Genomic DNA, 20,968 nt, shown 5'->3' on the forward strand with positions numbered 1-20,968 from the left:
CCATGTTGGGAGGCAACGGAGGTGTTAGAAGAGGAAGCCTCGCTGTGTGTGAGGTTAAGTCAGAGGCCTGTAGTGGCCGTGTGGACGGACTGATAAAAGCCCTGGGGCCGCAGCTGTGGCCTCAGCATTCGGCCACACTTGCCGACACGCCGTGTCATTTAGCCCGCGCTGCCGCCTAACTCAACGGCAACTGCTCATTTACAGGGCAGTGCGGGCTACCAGGAAGAGCGGCAAACTCTCTCTCTCTCTCATACACACACACACACACACACACTCAGAACATGGTACTGTATATACACACATACAAACACATCCTGTGGTCCATGCAGCAGTTTTGTCCAGCAATTAGCAAAGGGACAACGTGGGCTGCCATTCATACACAAAACAGTGTGAAACAGAACAGAAACATTCACGTACACACACAAACACACACACAGGTTTTCAGGGAAAGCAGCTGGGTCACATGAGTGACCAGACGGTGGTTTGGGTCTGTTGTCCCGTGGCCAGACATGGTCAGTGTGTCACTGACAGACAGGAGAAAGGAGAGAGGAAGTGTAGATACCACAGGTTCGCAAATGCCAGTGATTTGTGCTCACACACACACACACAAATATACACATGTACTGTAGCGCTACAAGATTGTCAGGTTAACAGTACCACAGCAAACAGCTCGTCTTTCTCTGTGCCTGCACGTTTGTCTCTGCTCGTTTGAATCTGAAGCAATATGAATCATTTCCTGTTTTTCACATAACTGCAGGAGAAACTTCCAAATCAACTCCCAGCAGAAAACTAGAGAAAAGGGAGAGATGATATTGGTCTAAAATAACATCTCTGATACCAGGTGATACTGTGCAAATAGTTCAAGTAGCCACATCAGTGAAAACTTTTCAGTGCATAAATTCAACCTAGAAAATGAAAAAGTGTGAAAACCACAATCAGGTTAAATCGCTTTGCAGTCTCACGGGGGGAAAGACACTACACCACGCAACGAGCCCGCAAATACTATTTTTTTCATTCTGCACAAGGAAACTCGTAGGAAATATAAAAATAAAAAAAAGGTAAATGTGAAACTGTTCTCTCAGTGTGAAATAAATGCATTAGATGGTGTGTTTATGCGCAAGTGATGCAAAATGTGATATATAAAAAAAAAATCTGCTCAAAAGAGCACGAGGCAGAAGATGAAAGATGCAAGTGAAGAGAGGACTCAACTGGCAGCGCTGCTTCTAATAAGACCTAGATTATGATACTATCAAGTGGTAAGTGAGGGTGGAGGTTTTGCAGGCCTAAAACCACTGGTTCTTACAAACACAGATGTGCTGTGAGTCAGACAAACATAAAACTAGCACAGGACATACATACACAGTCAAGAATAACACGCTCAGTGTTGTTCATCAGTCAGACACAACACTTTCCTGTCTCCCAGCAGTGGCAAAGCCACAGCGATCTTTCATTTCTCTCTCTTTCTCACTCTCTCTCTCTCTCTCTCTCTTCATCTCATTTGCTCGTGTCTCTTTCTCTCCCCTGTGTTTGCATTTGGGGCTTAATACATTTTAATGCCTCTCCAGTACTTCTACGGTGGTTTCAGTGCTCTCTGTAAACCTCAGTGAGCCACAGTGGCGCAGGCCGCTGCCTGGTTTGAACTCAAAAGAAAATAGAATGTTTCCAAAACTTGGACGACCAATGAAAAGTGAGAGTGAGGACGGCGAGTCGGAGGAGGAGAAGCATGGAAAGTAAAAAACCCAAACCAGAGAAAAAGCAAAGACGATAGGAGAAGCGGGGAGGGAGGGTGAGAAGGTGGGAGGGAGAGGCCCGGTGACCTCACGTGACATGTGACGTGGGCTCCACCACTCACAGAGGGGAGTGTGTGTGTGTGTGTGTGTGCGTCTCTGTACGGAGGATGGCGAGGAGGATGCAGATGTGGCTTTTAGCCTTTTACTAGCGCTGATGCTCCAGTCTGGCCACCACCATCGCGAGAGATAAAGAAAGAGACAGACCACGCTATCAAGCTAGCTGGCTAACCTCAGACCTTCAGCCCGCTGCGTGACGGAGGACCACAAACCCAGACCTCCACGCCGGCCTGCTCCCACTACCCTAGCCCTGTTAGGTGGGCCCCCCCTCATCTCCAGCCCAGGTGAGTCTACCTCAACACCTGGACACACAGATTCTGTCTTTGTGAACTGCCTCTCTCTCTCTCTCTCTCTCTCTTTCTTCTCTTTGTGCCTCTTCTTCTCTTTCTCTCTCTGACCCTTCTCTCTCTCCACTCCTCTCTCAAACGTCTCCTGGTGCTGCTGCTCACACATGCTGCTGCTCTCTCTGCAGGCTTGTGGCTTGAGATTCCTGTGGTAGTCACAAACCCTAGATTCTTGGTTGCAAACGAACTCAGAGCTCCAGGAGTTTTGTCTTCTCGTGCTCCCCTTCCTTCTTTCTCTCCTCTCCTCTCCTCTCCTCTCCTCTCTCTCTCCCTCGCACTCTCTCGGTCTGTGTCTCAAGCCACCTTTCATCCCCTCTGCAAAGGTCGGTGGAGATCGACTGCAGCGAGGGCTCCACACCGCTCTGGCTTCCCTGTCATGGCATCCAACAGCATCTTTGACTCCTTCTCCAACTACAGCAGCAGTCTGCTCAGAGGTGAGTGCTGATCCTCCCTTAACCCCCCCCCCCCCCCATTTACACCACTCACCCCCTCCCTTCCTCCCTCCCTCCCTCCCACCACCATCCCACTCTCTGTCCACTGTCCAGTTGTTGTTGTTTTTCAAGGTGTTGATTTATCAGTTTTACAACTTGTTTCTTTAACCAGAAAAAGAAAAAACACCGACATGAACATGTTCAACTGTGAGCTCTGGGCGCTTCTCTGTGGAGTGTGAATGCATTTATCTCTCTGTCCACACACACACACTTAAGACGTGTGCTGGGGAGGTTTACAAAGATCTGATTTGCACGGTAGCCCTCATCCAGTTGACTGATATGGCCTTAAAGGCCTCTGCCTCTCCGCTCCTGTAGGCTTGATGGAGTGGCGCCATAATGGGATTCTCACCACAGACATTCATTATCAAGTGAAACTCTGCGCTCTCTGTGAGAATACGAGCTGGAGGCTCCATGTGACTGGGCCCTTTACTGGAACACGGCAATACAATAAAAGAGCAAAGAGAAAAGAAAAAAAAAAACATATTAGGCTCTCTCACTCTGCTTTACTTCCAGGAGGTACTTTTGGTCTGTGTGGTGAGGTGAGTGCACTATACTTGGAGACGCTAAAGGCTGGCCTCAATGAACAAGCCATTTGTTGCCATGGTAATTCCAATCAGCCAGCTATTACTTGCAAACAGTGGAGCTCTTGAGTGAAGGAGAAGTGGAGAAAGGTTGAAAGTTTCACCTGATTTTAAATTGAATACTTGTGTGTTTATTCCTGTAAGTGATGAGCAACACAAACACAAAGTGGTCAGACTTTTTGGAGAGGAGTTGTTAATCTGATGGACTCGAGTTGTTCCCACTGAGACAGCCACTGACAGGCAGCGGAAAGAAAAAAAACTAAATCTCCTTCCCAATTAAGGCCTCGTTGCAGTGTTAATTAGAGACAGCCACAGGAGAAGCACTACCAGCTCCTAATTGTTTGCAGAGTATATCTTAAAATCTCTGGAGCCTCTTGCACACACAGTCAGACACAGACAGTCACACACACACACACACACACACACACACAGACACACAGTACATCTGCGTCTCACATGAGAACAGTCCTCTGATATCCTCGGTGGAACCGCAGTGACAGGGGATGATGTTCCAGTGTTCTCACAGCTTCTACAGACACCCAGGCATTTATAATTTCCTTCTGACAAGGCTCAGGCTTTTCCCTCCGTTTCTTCTCTGCAAACCGCTGGATCTGCATCGCTTTATCTCCGCACTGTTTACAGATCAGAGTGTCACTGACTCCAGGTTTCATGCATGCCATCTATCAGGCTTTGGAGACGTTCTAACCTCCGACGTAATGCGATTTCGGGTGCCTGATTTTGATTTTCGGCCCCACCAGGGCAGCGAGAGCAGGGGGATGTGAGACAGTAGGTCAAGCGGAGGGGGGGGGGGGGACAAGCATTTAAAGCTGTAATCATCCATTGGAAATCATTAGTGAATATGCAATATCCTTTTACAATTCATTCTGTCAGGAGACTGAAACCGAACTGCGAGAGAACAAAGGCCAAGAGTCATTAAATCCTCCAGTTCAATCTGAAAGCATTTCAAATCGAGACTACCTCATGTAAGCAAAATACCCCAGCGGTTAGTTTAACAACTTGCATTACACAGGAAAAGCAATTTGGCCAAGGTTCTCTTTTTTAGACTCAAATCAAACTGAAATTAAGAGGAACGGTTACAGAAAATCAAGGAGACTGTTAAATGTCTGGCTTCCCGGGCTCTGACTTTAATACTGTGCGACATGAAGCTTATGGAAATAATGTATTCATGTCCTCAGAAGTCAGGAAATACCGCTGAAAGCAACGTCTCATTCATTCGAGACATGACACATACAGAAACAAGAATCATGAAGTCTCTGAATTCTTGATCGAAAAATCTAACGATTTCAACCATTCCATCTGAGACAAAGAATAACAAGACTATCTGTATAAATGAAGTGGTGATATGGTGCATCTTATACATCTCAGCCTATCTCACAGTGCAGACACAGAACACATGTAAGCATGTGATGTGCAACATCAGATGCACTTCGCGTGAGAAGCGAGAGGACGCCTCACCTCAGAAACCTCAGCTCTCCGCTAAAGTTCAGGGAGACACAAAAACACACACAAACAAACACACACACAGACATGCACACAAAACATATGACACATGCACACCAAGTCACATAGAGAACAGACAGAGCAGCTGTCGTTCTCATGGCATCTCTCACCCAGTTTACAGGACAACAGACAGCCGACAGTCTGACAGTTACTTAGATTGAGAGATGGAGAGTTTTGCATCGACGAGGCGTTAATCTGATGTAGACTTCTAGTGCTGCTGCTTTTCACTGATAATAACCACAATGGGGCTACACCTGCTAACCCTCACTGAGCAGCACTATTTAGTTAGAAAACAGCATTTCTGAGACACCTTACTAAAAAAAACAGAAAAAAAAGGAGAGGAAAAAAAAAAGAGCACCGGACTTTCCCCCTGTGAAGCAGAGTTGTATAAACTTTACTGGGTTTTCCGATCCTGACATTGGCAGTGTTTGCATCAGGTGGGGTACCTGGTTTATTGCAGCTGTGATTGGGGCTGTTTGGTGGGTCATATCCTTGGCTCGGTTTCTGTCACCGCATTTCCCTCCACTTGGAAGGGCCGCCATGTTGCCTGCAGGCTGTTTTATACAGGGTCCGTTTTTTTAAGAGTGTTACGCTTTTGGGAGCCAGCTCCTTTTGTGGCAGAGAAAAAGGCCCCGGTTTATTAGGGTGGGAATGGTTTTATATGTTTGGCTTATTGCGCTGCATGAATGGAAGTGAGGGCTTGTGTGTGAGAAACGTGCCATGCCTCACCACAGTTGTAGCGAGGTTATTTTGGAGGATTCTGGGAGGTGGTCTGGTTTGTTCTACAAGTGTTGGGGAGGGAAAAGCCCAGAGAGACGCATGCACTAGTGTGAGAAAGAGACACTTTAAACGTCTGCAGTGCTAAAATGAATCATTCACAGAGGATAAAACTCAAGACGAATTTTAAGCTCAATACCACTGACAAATAAAAAGGCGCTATACAGTAGCTCAAAAAAGAAAAAGACCATAAATTTAACAGAACACATGGCTGGCCTCTGGTGAATTTATTAATAACAAAGTCATATGGTGAAGATTTTTTTCCTCTTCTCTTAAATTAACATGCTTGATTGGATCCCATTCAAAATCCTGCTGAGTGTGAGGCCCCACAGTGACGCCAAAACATGAAGACTGGCTGAGCCGACTGAAATCAGATATTAAGAGTTTCAATATTGTAAAGTGAAAGCAAATAATAGAAAACGCATGACAGCCACAGAGCGGCGAAATCCTGTCTCCAATTTAGCCGAGTATAATATCTATTTATAAAACTCTGAAGGCATATTGGATAGAAGAAACGCTCTGGACTTGATTAGGGCTGTAAACGTTTTTGGAGGTACTTATTTACTTTTTGGTCCGTCTCGCCGTTTTCACCGTCTGTCAACACGACTTTATGGGGAACACTTTCAGGAGTTGCCAGTAAAATGGCTTCCAGGTAGAGCATGCAGAGGGGCGTGCTGATTATGTGGTTGACTAATCCCAAACCTGCCTCCGCCCTTGTACACTTTGGGGGCTCAAACCGCCGCGTTCAACGTTGTGTTGGTCAAGGTTAAAGTCGTGCTAAGTGTAGTAGTAAATACAATTTTCTGGTGGTCGGCAAGCAACCACAGGGGCCAGGTTCCTTTCAGCCAATCTGATAATATGGATTTATGTTGTAAAGGGGGGGAAAAAAAGTGTCCTGAAAGGTTGAGCAACTTGTATCAACAAACATTCCCAGAGGGGGGTTTCTGTAATTCTTCTGGAAAGTAAAACTGGAGGTGCATCGCCCCCGACGCAGCATCCAGTGAGGAGAGAACGTGACCCGAGTCAGAGCAGGCAAAAATAATACTCAGCACCTTTAACACAGCTCATCCAGAGTGAGTTAAAGTCTGACAGTGTGTATCAGCCCTGAGGACAGTTCACTCAGTGGATGTATGCTCAACACATTGACTGAGGTCATCCTCACATGGAGAGGAGCAAATATGTACGATAGTCTTACATGATTATTAGTGGTGGTTAAATAATAACTGGTATGGGAGACACGAATGACCAGATACAATGCAACTGAGTGACGTCACGTCAGAGGAATTTATAACGTCTGGAGCAACTTCCTCAGCTGACATGAAAAAGAAATCGAAACAAGAACAAACCGCGTGTCGGCAGGAAAATATGCAGACTTTGAAAATCTTTGTATAATTGAATAATGAGGTGGAAATGAATATTAAATTCTTCAAGCTTGATTTTTAGAAATCGAATGCCCACACCGGATGAGGCTCTTCAGTTTCTATGACTCATTTCTTAACGGTTCATTTGATTCACTTACGAGCTGATAATATTTCATATAAACCCGTACGTTAAAATGATTAAAGCCACATCACTGTTATTAGACTCTTCATGATCTCATCCGTCCTGCATGGTGGACGACTAAATTAAGGAAAAGCCTTTCTCGCAATTTTCTGTTTCTTAATTTTGTTTTAAACCTACGCCCTAAACCACAGACCAGCCCCACAGCTTATTACATGGTAAGGCTGGGGTTGTAGAAAAAACACAAGTATTATTTTAAGCTAATTTATGGATTATTAACCTAAATTTATTCAGCAATTATACTGGCGCATGGAATTTGCTTGCAGTTCTCGTCAAAGCTGGAAAGAAGATGAACCAGTCAAAGTAAAACGTTAAAAAATAAAACATTCGCTCCATCACAGGTTTGGTTTGTTTTCAGTGACTCGGGTTACAATTAGAGAGAGCAGTGACCTGGGTTTGACTCAGATGAAGAAGACTTATTGTTTAGACCCCTCCCTGTATCGTTAAACAGATGTTGTCAACAACATCCTTTCTGTTGCAGAGAGAAGGAAAAGCCAAAAACTGCCTGTGACTAAGCACATCGCCGATTGCTGCGCACTTTTGTTTTTAACATTACAGTTGCATTCTAACCCACAAATTACTTTAATGGGCGGGCATGGGTCTGGTCGGCAGCACATAAAATGACTCAAACTTATGGAGATCCCACATGTTCAGAAACATATCAGCAGACAGTAAGGGTTTTTTTTTCTTCTTTTTTTCTTTTTAAATACATAAGATGGAACACAGGAGGGACGGAGGCTTTTATTTTATCATGTGTGAAAGTTTAGCAAAGATCTGAGGCCTAGAGGAACTCACTCTGTCACCATCAAAGGATTTAAAGGAATGTTTTTCACAGACAAAAAAGATCCATCCTCCAGACTGAATCTTCACTTCATTATGAGCAACTTTAATCATGCTCAAAACATCCTTATAGCCTACCCCTCTTCCCATAAGCAATAAAGAAAAAACTTAATTACGGTGGAGGAAAAATGCAGATAATGATAGGATGTGAGAGGCTGCAGGCTATGAAATGTTTTCTGATTCTCTATTTTCCCAGAAGTTTTTCCTCAACCTGTTTACATACAGTTAGTTGTCGTTGCTGCAATAAAACATGTTTTTGGGTTGGTTCTTCCCTCCCCTCAAACACAACTTTGACCACAGGGAATTGATTTTTTGGTGGAGACAGCATTTCAAAAATGGGATTTTAGTTTTCTGTTGGACTATTCATTGGGGGTTACAAATAACTGACAGTGCTGCTAACTGCATCAGTAATGGGCCACCTAATTGTGCTTTTCTACTCTGCACTGCAGTGGGAGCTCAGCACTATCACTTATGTTTTGACTAAACGATGAGTGAAAGGATAGTTCTGTAGTTTTGAGAGATGAGGAGTTCGAGGAGGTTCAGATCACTCCTGTACAGTTGAGTGTTGATGAAGCTTATATAAGCAAGCAGCCAGTTATCTAAGTTAGCAGAAAGACTGCAGACAGTGGTCAACAGCCTTTCCCTGTCCACCAGCACCGAAACCTGCAAAGTAAAACTGATAATTAGCAGTTTTGCAGAGGTTATGTGTCTGACTATTTCATCATTTGACTTCTCAACCACATGATGACGGCAAGAACCAGGAAATTACTGTGCCAGACACAAGAAATTATCCCACACACAACCCCCCCATAAAACCAAAGATTAGTTGACACCTCAGTTTTGGTCCGAAATATAAATATTTGCCAAAATACCAAAACAGACCGTTTAATGCATATTAAAAAATAAAAGTATGATTTTTTTAATACACAAAATCTATTATCGCTGTATTGCATCAGGTTTTGCCCTTGAGTAAACTTTCTGTGCAGCTGCTCACTTCTGTATTGGTTCAGTAGGAAACACTATGCCAGGGATTCCCCCTCAGCTGTGCAGCAGAAGTGTCCCTTCCATCTCCTCTCCACAGTCTGGCTGCTGGGAGGTCACTCTGTCTGCTGCAAATACCGTTCTCACGGCTGAAAATGCCGCTGTCACGAGCACGAACACACAGGAAACTTTATGGTATACATGCACATGAACTGCTGCATGCGCACACATACGCACGCACGCAGAAGTCCATCGGCTGATTTTTTTTCTCCCTCCTGCTGAGTCAGAGAGGAGCAGTGCATGTCAACATGATGACCGTGACGCTTTCCCCCTGTAAATGCTGTCTGACCTCACTGTAATAGCTGGTCAGGACTAACATATGGTCTCCTGATGCCTTAGTCCAGCACGATTACACACATGGTGACTAAACAGCAGAGGACTTAACTGAAAAATATCACTCACTGCTTCCTTTACTTTATAAAGTGCCTGTGTTTAAAAAAAAAAAAACAGACATATTAAATCAACGACCATGTATTGTGGTTATTCTTGTAGTGACAGGACATAGATTCTAACCAGTGAGGCTTTCCTGTGAGGTACAACCTTGATGAATTCACTGTCCGCAGAGTGAGAAGTGTTATCCAGATAAGGTCTTTGCATGTTGAGGTATACCTGTTGTACTAAAAAGCTTAAAAGGGGGTTTGAGAGGATTGTGTCTTCACGCATCCAATTGTTAAAGTGAAACAACACTGAAATGAAGCTAGTCCTCAATTAAACAGGGAGTCCCCTCAAGCCTCCACTGCATAGCATGACAGCTAGCCGTGCTAACACTGCCAACCTGGCAGACATACGTTTGTGTTAGAAGTGCTTGACAGACTCGAGCACAACTTTTCCCCTTTAATCAGCGTGATGACATAAGAGGCAGACAGCGAGCCAGTCATTCAGTCAGTATAGAGTTTGATTAACCTAATCACCAGGCAGCCAGACTCCAGGCTTCTGATTGGGTTTACAAACGCTCCTTGTCATCGTTGTGTCATTAGCTCGTCGTTAGTCGCGGCCGCCTTGACGTGGAGCAGCGACGTGCCGGGCCTAAACACAGCAATCAGGGGATTAGTGTGCAGTTACAGCAAAGCCTCAATGAACGCCTCAGGCTCTGAGTCAAAGAGGGAAAAGTCCTGCCTTACTATGCTAGCTCCACGTGGCCGGGGTGCTAACTGTACACGGGCAACGCCACTACTGATTAAGGATGGAGATGATGAGAGGAAACATTCAGTCACTTCGGACACACGGGTGGTTTCCCGGACCCCAATTAGGCCAAGTCTTTGACTCAAGCAATGATTTGAATGGAGGGACTCCATTGAAAATACGTTTTAGCCTCCAATTAGGTTTGCTTAATCTAGAACTGGGAGTCAAGCCCAAGACATCACAGAGTTGCATGCAACTCGGCGACTCTCGGCAGTTGCTGCAGGAAGTCTCGGCAACATGTGGGGCTGATTAATTTTCTGTTGATTTAATTTGAAATCAATTGGAATGATTGACAATAATCACTTACTGGGTAAAAAGACTGGATTTATGAGATATGACAATATTATGTGTCTAAGTACTCTCCTGAGCTCCTTGGCTTGCAGGCTGAGAGACGCCACACCCTTGTTTCCTTACGATGAAAAGCCCCGAGGGCCAGCTGAGTACTTTCCAAGAGTTGTCTCACGTCTGCAGAGGAAAGTGGCACGGACACTTGTCAGGAAACCAGCGCCGGGTTCCTGCTCGAATCTGGTTGGATTTTGCGGTGAGTCAGATGGTGCTCGGGAGGCTGAACCCCTCTGAAGAGGGAAATAAATGCAAATTCAATATTTGGGGGCTCTTTGAAGTCTATTTGCACTTGAATGAGTGTGACAGAACCTGGAATGACCCCTGTTGAAAGAGTCCCTCGGCAGTGATGAAAGGAGCGGAAAGGGACAAACACTGATGACAATAGTTGAAAAGTTTGAAATGTGTTCACTGTGTGTATTTGTGTGTATTCACACTGAATGTGTGTGTGTGCAGTAACATCATTCATGCACAATCGACAGGGATGAACCACCTCAATATAAAAGACACAACGCAGCTAGAGACAAGACATCTGGCCCGGTGCCTGCTAGGTAGAGAGGTCTCTGACTGTGCACCTTGTCCGTTAACGTTCACGTCATTCACTTCATACATTACGTACCTTCACCGTGCTCCTTCACAGTGATAGGGTCCCAGTCTCAAAAAATAAAAACATGTGGCTTTTGTTGCAGGCTGGAATGAACAACAGCATTCCATATGCAACCACATCAAAGACCCCGCTCGCCATGGGGCTAAATGAGGGCAGACTGTCCTGCTTGCCCCTCCTGACACGACTGTCACTAATTAACCAGAGATCTAAAAGTGACACTTCCTCGTCATCACTCATCGTCACGTCTTCACTCTAATCTTCGCTGTGTTTTAATGAGTGGGGCTTCTCTTTGGGCTCCGGCGAGAGGGGACAGCCACACAACAAGCACAAAGGGGCATTGTCTGCTGGTGAAAATGTGGTTTACAGGCTCTGCTATAACGGCTTGGTGGTTGCTGGAAGCCATGCGCACTTCCTAATATTCGGCTCACATGCGATTTCATTTTGAGAAAGGACTGAGCTATGGGGCTTTGCTTTTGTGTGAGAGGGACGCCTCACAACTTATTTTCTGAGCCGACAGGCTTGGGCTCACTTGCCCCCCCTCCCTGCTCTTCACCCCCTCTTCCCCTCACTGGTGGCGCTACTATATTTGTGTGGGATCCCTAGCGATGGAAGAGTAGACACAGACTGCGTTGCCAGTCAAACGTGTTCGGGCTGTCAGACTGAACGGCTTCCAGCGCTGCGATCTGTCTCCTCTCCTCGTCAGTGGGAGCTGTTTGATCTGACAGAGACTCCATTAGAGACACAGGGAAGTTCAACTGCTGGGAGGTTGGATGGCTTCAGCAGTCAGAGTAGCAGCCCAGAGAGGAAAAGGTTTGCACACACAGTCTGGTTGCAGTCTTGGTGTCTGGTGCTGTGTATCTATAAATGTCTCTGAGCATTACTTGTCCTTATTCTAGGTGTGTGTGGTTACACGCAGACAAGTGCAACGTAAGAAAGCCCGACTGGACTGACATAGTTTGGGGCTCCGTTGAGCATAGGGGTGTGATGACGCAGTGGGTAATGATATCATAAATGTGTGGCGCTGCTGAGCTGCAATGAAAGAGCGAGAGTGTGTGCGAGAGTGTGTGTGTGTGTGTGTGTGTGTGTGTGTGTGTGTGTGTGTGTGTGTGTGTGTGTGTGTGTGTGTGTGTGTGTGAAACAGAGAGAGAGAGCAAGCGAGAGAGCGAGCGAGCTTATCTGCTGTGGCGGTGAGAAAGTAAAATGTAGTTTGCTTTAAGTCTCACGGTGGTGGTGACCTCACAAACCTGCGCCGCAGTAGATGCTGGTGTCAGAGTGGCGAGACGTCAGACAATGGTTTGATAAATACTCGTCGATGGTTCAGCCGCAGACCGTCACTGGAGCTCTTGCAGTTAACATGAACTCTGACAAAATCTCAATTCTCTGGGACCGATTTATAGATATTATTTGGGAACTAGTATTAGACACGCTCCGGGTAATTTCATCACCTGCTTGCAATGTGAGATAGCTGTTAAACAGGAGCACAGAGAGCGAATTGATGTGGCTCCTGTGAGAGATTCGTCTCCTGATCTGTGTGTGGCAGCTGGGCTCTGGCAGGGCTCTGGCACCGTGGCAGCATGGCAGTTAAACTGTCACTGGCAGGAACTGTAAATCTTTTGCACAAGGTGAATGCAGCCTGACAGCACCACAGGTGTGTGTAATGCTTAGTGGTCGCAAGTCTGTCACAATGCAACAGTTTGTGTCTGTCCCTCAGCCGTTCGGAGGAGGAGCAGTCTCCAAAGCTTTTTCTGGACTACATTTAAAGTCAGAGTGAGTCAGGATACTCTGTGTATGTGTGCTTCTGTGTGTGTGTGCGTGTGTATGTGTGTCTGTAGGGGGTGGGGGTGCTGTCACTTTGGCAACACAACTGCACATATTGCAGCGATTACCACAGCGGAAAAATGTTTTTCTGCAACATGCAATTACTACAGATTACAGATTGCCGTCCTTGCATCAGAAGCTCTCGCCAGAAAAAGAGAAACACTGTGCATTTGTGTGTGTATGTGGATCTGTGCGTGTGTGTGTGTGTGTCGTTACACACAAATAGACAGTCAGACACAGAGACAAAGAAAGATGAGAAATGATTATAGCTCACACTAAAAACCACAACTGAAAAAAATGGGGGAGTTGATGTATTTATGGGACTCATTTAGATTTAAAAGTTACTGACTTTCAGGGGTAAATAAAGACCCTGGAAACAAATACACTCTGTCCTTCAGAAAAATGAAGAAAAAGTAGAGCAGGGTATATTTCATAGGCCTTTGTCCATCATCGTCAACATTATGAAAAACATACACTGATGTCCTTGTAAAGTATGCAACACTAAACTCTACAAGTCCCATCAATTTTGGACTTTACATTTCTCTCCAGGTTACAAATCAGCCTGAATATCAGAAAGCTTCCCTCAGGTCACACTAAACAATATAGCCCAAAAGTGGTGCTCCGCAGCAAGGCAGGGCCCTATTTACAATCCCACCAGATCAAAACTCAACCCAAAGTGCTCCTATAATAGCACTGGGGCCTTTTGGTGAGCTTACCATCCAATGCTACTTTTAGTGGGTTTCCAAAGAATAAACAGGCCTGCAAACCACATCACAGGCTGCTGACTGTCATCGTTGGGTGAGTGTACCCGATGGATGATGTGAGGGCGGAGCGACCGTGACACTGGGGTTTACGGCAAGTTCCCCCCTGCCTGACTCGGGTGTGGTGTGCCATTGAACTGCCACTGAAAGGACAGGGAGGGGGCCTGACCACATTCAACCCCCAATCACAGTGAAGCCGTCAGAGTATCACTGGGTTTTTCAGGGCTTTTTAGGGGCATTGTTAACAAGACAGAGGAGAGTGCTGACTTTTGTGTTGGTATTAAAACTAGTATGTTTGGTCATCAAATCTGATCTGCACCAGTGTTGGTGGAAGAAGTCTGATAATTGTAAATAGTACCGCGTTTAAAGTTGTATGTGAAAGTACAAAAATATCATCATTAAAGATAAGAGTAGAACATTTCAGGAAACTGACTGTAAAATGTTTTGCAGCAGTAAAACTTTTGAATTGGATTTTAAAAGTGTGCATTGTTTTGATAGTGAGATCAACTTATCATTTGTTATTTCTTCTTGACAAAAAATGGAATAAGGGAACAGTATTATGAGGAGGCTTTCCTCAGAAAAGCTGCTTCTGTCGCTGATACACAACATTTGATACTATTTGATTGTTAATAGTAAAACATCAGTTTGTAGAGCTGTGGCTTTTCAAGTTGGAGCTATAGTTGTCACTACAAACAGTAAGTTTAGTCAGGATGTTTCCAACCTGGTGGTTGGCCACAATCCAAAGGGTCACAAGATAAACCAGAGGGTCGTCAGATGATTAATGGGGTAGTTGTTTTGGATTATTCTATAATCCTTTTGAAAGATTGGATAGTTTAACTTCTTTGGGCCTTGAAAGGCTGTCTAAATGAAACCATCTGAAAAGTTGAGAAGGAAAAGGGAGAGAAGAAGAGCTGCCTGTTTTGGTAGAATTAATAAGACACTCAAACTTAAAGCAAAAAAAGACTGGAAACCACTGGTTTCATCTTTTATAATCCATCCATAGGTTTATCTTTTTTTTCCATTTGAAAAGTGTCAACGTTCAAGTGTACCAAAGCGAATTACATTTTAAAATTGTACTTTTGCATTTTGGGAAACATTTACTGATATCACTATCAAACTCCTCCCATAATGTATTCAGTATGAAGTGAAGTGTCAAATGGACATGTCCATGCTTGGTGTTTTTAAAATGAACGCAGTCTTTAAGAAGCCCATTTACATTCAGCAGACAGAAATAAAAACATAGTTGGAGTCGTCCCCCAACAGCCATTATAGTGCTCAATTGATTCAAAGGGCTTTAATAAGCCCTTGGCTTCGCTCTGCACCTTTTATAAAATGAAAGCAGAGTATTAAAGATGCATGATATGAATGTGCTCATTGTCTCATCTGGTGGCTGCTGCATCTCAGTTCATCGTGCTTACATAGTAATTAGCTGCTGGGTTTGGAAATGTCACCATCCTCTTCATCACTTTAGGGATAATGTATACTCCAAACGCCTTCAAGGATCTGAAATTGGGACCTGACACTCATGACTTACTGGATGTCTTAAGACTAAAGGAGTAAAACTATAGAAGTTAACCACACAAATTAAAATAAAAACTCAGGGTTTTAGCATCATTAAGAGCTAAAACAAAGTTTGAGTGCACAAATGAATTCCAGTGATCATTAAAACTAACACAGACAGCCTTGGTGGAGAAAAAATAACAGAGGAATTTATGTGATCAAAACTGTTCAATGTGTTTCCTATTTTCTTGTCTGAACATCAAAATGGACAAAAATGACCACCAATTGTGATGTGCTGACACATTATGTAATCAAAATTTGAGAGAGAATCAGCCATCAGAGCAGCAAGAGCCCGAAACCCAAACAGTCTGTACCCACTCACTGTTGTTTAAAAGTTTCTCCATATACTTGTGTATATAAACACTCTGACGCTAGAATATGATTTGGCTTTGAGGGGACTGGCACAAATGGCTTTGGTGACTTACATCATGCTTAGAAGTCTAATCACAGACACTCTTGTCATATCAAGCAGAAAAATCCATTTCATAGTGAGCTATGTTTCAAAAAAAGGGAGGGAACGGTAAACAAGCCTGGCGTTCCACAGCCACCGCAGAATTCATCAGTCATACAAAAAAATACCCCAAGCCCCAAAGTAGAGCTAATTTAATCCGAGAGGAATAAAACTCCATTTCATAGAAGTCGTCCATTCAGAACACTCATATTTCCACTGAGCAGAAACCCCCGGCTGAAATTCGAGCAGACACTTTTCGGAAGGAATGCATTCGGTGGGTTGAGGGCCAAAGCTTGCCCTGTAATTTGTGAATGTACAGAAATGTGTGACCGCCACAGCTCCTCTAAAGATAGAAATCTTTGTCTTATGTCATCGCTGAACCTCAAACTATTTCTAATTGCCCCCATAGCCCCCTTTTCCAAATGAATAGCTACCCATCCAAGGGCTTATGTGTGCATGTCTGAAAATAGCCCGGGAGTTTACACAGGCTAATAGATCATATTCAATAAAAAAAGGAAGAACTTTGAAGGGATCTCCACGTATCCCAGACCGTCCCCGTCTTCAAAGTTGCTTTTCAGTGGCACTGAAAACAGTACCGGTGGCATTTAGAGTCAGGTATAGGTTTACAGACCCCAAAGGCGACCACGGGGTTTCTCTGCTAATCGGGATCACACTCTCAGTCTAAGTCTTCACAATCTGACTCATCACACACAGCACTGACAGTAAACGGGGATTCCTTTGGTTTCACAGATGCAGAAAAGGAGGGATTGTTACTGCCTCTTGGTCAGGACTCCAAGGGACATTCTGAGTACTTAAATCCTTATTAAGTAAATTTGTTACGGTGTCTCCTGTGTCTCCTGTGTCATAAATGAATCATGCAAATGAGTTACAATTTGTTGTAGAAAGACTTCCTGGTTTCTATGTAGCTAACGACCGTTTTCTTGAATTCCTATTTTGTCATGAGCGTACGTGTTATGATTCAGGCCCAGCACTACAGTCATTAAGGCAACCTCTCAGTCACAACTTTTAACCCATCGGCAAACAACGATGTGATTTCTTGATTTACATCCATAGTATCAGTATCCATTTCCCATTTGCAATGGTAAGAGTCTTGTATGCTGAGGCCCATTTGAAGTGGGTCCGGGGGTTTCACATATCCTCCAGGAGTTCTGTCTTGATTTCAGGCTCAACCCACCCGGATCATTAAAAATCGTTCAGGGGCACGACAGGCTCTGTCCTCGCTGCCTGTGCGGCTGAAACTGTAGAAACTGCATGTTGAAATGTGGAGGTCTAAATGTGACAGGCGCCCGGAGCGCACATTACAGCTGGGCAGGGTATAGCTAGAGCGTGTGGTCACATATTAATAATGAACTAGGGCAGGAGGACGACTAAAATATCACTGGCATTGTCATTGTCCCAGTTGAGCATTTCTCAAAATAGAGGCTGCATGATAGGTGATCTGATCAGAGATGATTTTCTTCGTGTAGTTGGGAGTGCAGAGATTGGGCTGCTGCTGTGATACAGAGGGATCCCACTGTGAAATTAGATTCTGGGATTTGCAATTTCAAGTCAAGAGCACCAGAACTGACTCATGTTAAGATGGTGATGACTTCACTATCAGGGCTTCAATATGCACTATTTCTGTTTTTGGTGGGGTTTCTAACGTGAAAGATAAAGTAGTGAGTTTTTTATTCGTCATGTACATGCATATAGATTCATATTTCTGTGAGCTCAACAGAGACACTCTGAAAAGACAAAAACAAAAATATAGATGAGACTAAAGGAAAAAGAGGAGACAAACAACAGATGCTTGGTGTAGATTAGTTTTTTTTTGTTTTTTTTTGCAACACTTTCTCAGCAGTTCATTCAGACATGTGTGGCAGCTGCTGTATATAAACTGTACAGTATTTTTTTTTTTTTTTAACTTGTGTTAGTGCTGCACTGACACACCACCAGACCTGACAGACACAGTCATTTCAGGATTTATCCCACATAAACAGCTAACCTCCAATAATCACACCTCGTTTGGACACTTGCACCGTCAGGGTCAGCGTCTATTATTTTGATTTTGATTTTTTTTCATCCTTCACCTGCTTCCTGCTCCGTCTCTCTGGCTTGGATCGGTGCGTTAGGAAGGAAATTGTGGGAAAGTCTGAAGCCACTCCGATGACTCCTCGCGCCACTTAACTGCACCGAATTTATTCTCGTGCAAGTAAACAACTTGAAAACCGCCACGCACGTGCGCAGGCACGAGCACGTTAAAAATAAAATTATTCAATTAAACATCCATTGATTTAATGCATTTTAAAACGCGCTTCAATTAAAATCCACGACTTGTTAAGTGTTGCCAATTTAATTGATATCGAGTTATTGATTATTTCATGTTTTTCGTCATTTTATTTATTTTTGTTTTATTTGAAATCAAAGTTGACAGATTTTAATTAATTTTCTAAGTCTAGTCATGAAGAAAAACGTGAAAAAATAAATGTAAGCTCTAATAATAATAAATAATAAACTCCATATGTGCTCACCACACCGGAGCAGGTACATTATATAAAGAAGTTCAAGAAATGAATCGTGCATTTACAGTAAAATACAGAAAAACTGAATGAATCAATCTGTAAATATTGTATTAACAGATGGAAATATTCACTTTACTCAGTCGCGTGGCTTCAGTGTGACTATTAAACGAATAACAGTCGTTGCTGTTAGAATAATTCAATTTCTTAATAATAATCAAGTTGATTGTGTTTTAGTGGAAAAACTCAAATGATAAATGCAGGAGAACATTCATCTCAGGTGCGTTTTTCAACGACCAAAAAAAACGCCTCGCAAACGTTTATTTTGTTTAACTGATTGAACTGAAGTCGGAATTAATTCAGATTTCCGAGTGTGTGAGAACGCAGATAAACGCCTGCTGCTCTGTGCAGATGTGAAATGTCTGCCTGAGACCATCCGAGCTGACAGCGATTGAAAAGGCAAATGCGCCAACTAGTGTCAGAAAGCAGCACGGCGGAGGGTGCGCAGGGTGTGTGCCGGTGTAACCCTCAACATCTCAGACTGTTAATGAATTCAGCCTCTGGCACACGCACTTATTGCCCTGTTGTGTCGTTTGATGTGGAAAAAAAACACTTTTATTTTCTTATTTAATTCTATTCGGTCAATTAAAGTGATACGAATCTGCCTTAAACCCATAATTTCACTTTATGAAAAATTCATTGACCTGGAGAGAAGGTGCGAAGCCGCCAGATGTAATAGCTTTTCAAAATGAATAAATGAGAGTAAAACCACAGGCGTCTGAAGCCTAAAGCCTCCTGTAGATAAGAATATAAACAGCTCCAATAAAACGTAGGGCAGAGGAGGTGCTGCGATAAACTAGTGGCTGGTTAAAAGGAGCAGATCTTTCACTTTTTACTGTTTATTATCACATGATTTAATATAAGTCACTATAAAACTAATAAAAATCCGGATTAAGAACTGGATTTTTTTTTTACATCTTAAAATACATCAAATTTAATGCCAACACGTTTAGAGCTGCTTCACCTCGCCAAGAGTGCTTTTATGATTATTTTATGACGATAATGTAAAATCAATTTATATTCAGAATCATTCACTTCTATGCTGTCCTATCAAAGCAAGCAAGCCCTCCACAAAAAACCAAAACCAAAAACATTTCCCTTATATATACATATATATCACATCTTCTCTATCATGTGGAGGTCTGTCCATAAAATATATTAAAACCCAAGCAGAGAGAAACACAGACCTGTATTAATAATTCAGCTGGTGTGTGACAACAGCACAGGGCTGCAGAAGGAGCAGCGGAGAGGTTTGATTGGCCTGGTGAAAGCCCAACCCAGCAGATTCATTGGTGGAAATCATCTCCACACTCCCAACCACTAAACACTAAAATGACTCGGGTAAAATAATATCGCGGCAGTCTGCACTCCGTTCAGCCTCACGGCTCCTTCTTTGCGCCCTGTGTTCCTGCGATAAAGGATAAACCTGAGGAAATCCAAGTGGAGCGACAGGACAATCCCCTTTTATCCCAGAGAAACCTCGTGTGTGTGTGTTTTTTTGTGGGAAGATCCAACCAGGATAAAGTTGCAAGAAGTTGTACGCACGAAAAGGGACACTCATATAACTCCAGCTGCAGTTTGACTGTATTTTCGGGTTTGAGAAATTTAGTTGTACGGGCTTGTTTTTCCCCCGGTGGAGTGCGGTGAGGTCTGAAGAGGCGTCTGGCAAACTCAGCCTGTTTAGTAGCGATTACCTTTTTCAAACTTGAGCGGAGAGAAAGAGAAAGAGAGGCGCTGAGCAGGACTGCCTCACTTTTTTCGCACCAAGTCTGGATTATCTGACCACTGCCGACAGATCCACTCACTGTTTAGGGGATTCGCTGACTGATTTGCCATTTCAAAGTGAAAGCTGAGTGGTTTGTGGTGTTGATATATTGCACACACGCGCGGCTGGTGTTGTCCATCAAGTGTAGGACAGATAAGGTGTGCGATATAAGACTGATTCAGCACTGAGAGACTCTGGAGATCTTTTTGTTTGTGCGCTTTGTTTTGTTTTTTGTTTTTTCTGTAGTGAAAAAACAGAGCAACCCTGATGTTTCCCGGGCTGACACATCCTGTGCAGATGATCTAGCACACAGTCATCAGTTTAGTGTCTGCGTTCAGGCAGCGAGTCTCTGTTGTCTCAGACTTTAGTGCGCTCTCGCCTCCATCCTCCTGCGCTCACACTCTGGACTCCTGAGACCGTCGGCGAGTGGAGGAAACAGAAAAAAAGAGAAAAGAACAAAAACAGTGTTTTTCTCCCAAAGAGTCCTTCTCTCCTGCTCCGAGCCAGTCAGGTGGCACTGACCCAAGCTGTTGTGATGCATATTCCCGTAGAGCCGCCCACCACCAGACGGTTCACGCCGCCCTCCACGTCCTTCCCCTGCAGTAAGATTGGAGACGGCAACGGGGCCATGGCCACCCCGGGGCCCCTCAGGTCAAGACCGGACAACAGGAACGTGGTGGACGTCTTGGCGGACCACGCCGGCGAGCTGGTCCGGACCGACAGCCCCAACTTCCTCTGCTCTGTCCTCCCGTCTCACTGGAGGTGCAACAAGACGCTGCCCGTGGCTTTCAAGGCAAGACACATGGCTTCTAATCAGCATTTATTCTATTTTTATTTTAATTAGGCACAGTGGGGTTTTGTAATTGTGAAATAGGCTACATGAGAATAATAAATGTGATTT

The 20,968-nt window shown here is 44.0% G+C and overlaps 1 protein-coding gene across 3 annotated transcripts in view; it reads left to right on the top strand.

Annotated features, from left to right (window-relative positions):
• Nucleotides 1-1,513: 1,513 nt before the first annotated feature.
• Nucleotides 1,514-20,968, top strand: part of runx3 (RUNX family transcription factor 3) — a 46,651-nt gene continuing 27,196 nt past the window's right edge. Inside the window, exons 1-3 of one of the 3 annotated variants that reach the window (XM_085768472.1) lie at nucleotides 1,514-2,131; nucleotides 2,515-2,625; nucleotides 20,619-20,860. In XM_085768472.1, coding sequence (XP_085624598.1) covers nucleotides 2,568-2,625; nucleotides 20,619-20,860 — 300 coding nt within the window. In that variant the 5' untranslated portion in view covers nucleotides 1,514-2,131; nucleotides 2,515-2,567. Of the gene's footprint in view, nucleotides 2,132-2,514; nucleotides 2,626-11,726; nucleotides 11,944-20,618; nucleotides 20,861-20,968 lie in introns of those variants that run through there. The other 2 variants (XM_085768474.1, XM_085768473.1) reach the window with 2 other exon arrangements.

Source organism: Trachurus japonicus, chromosome 22 (assembly GCF_045865225.1).
Source record: "Trachurus japonicus isolate A0001 chromosome 22, Traja_1.0".
Lineage (NCBI taxonomy): Eukaryota > Metazoa > Chordata > Actinopteri > Carangiformes > Carangidae > Trachurus > Trachurus japonicus.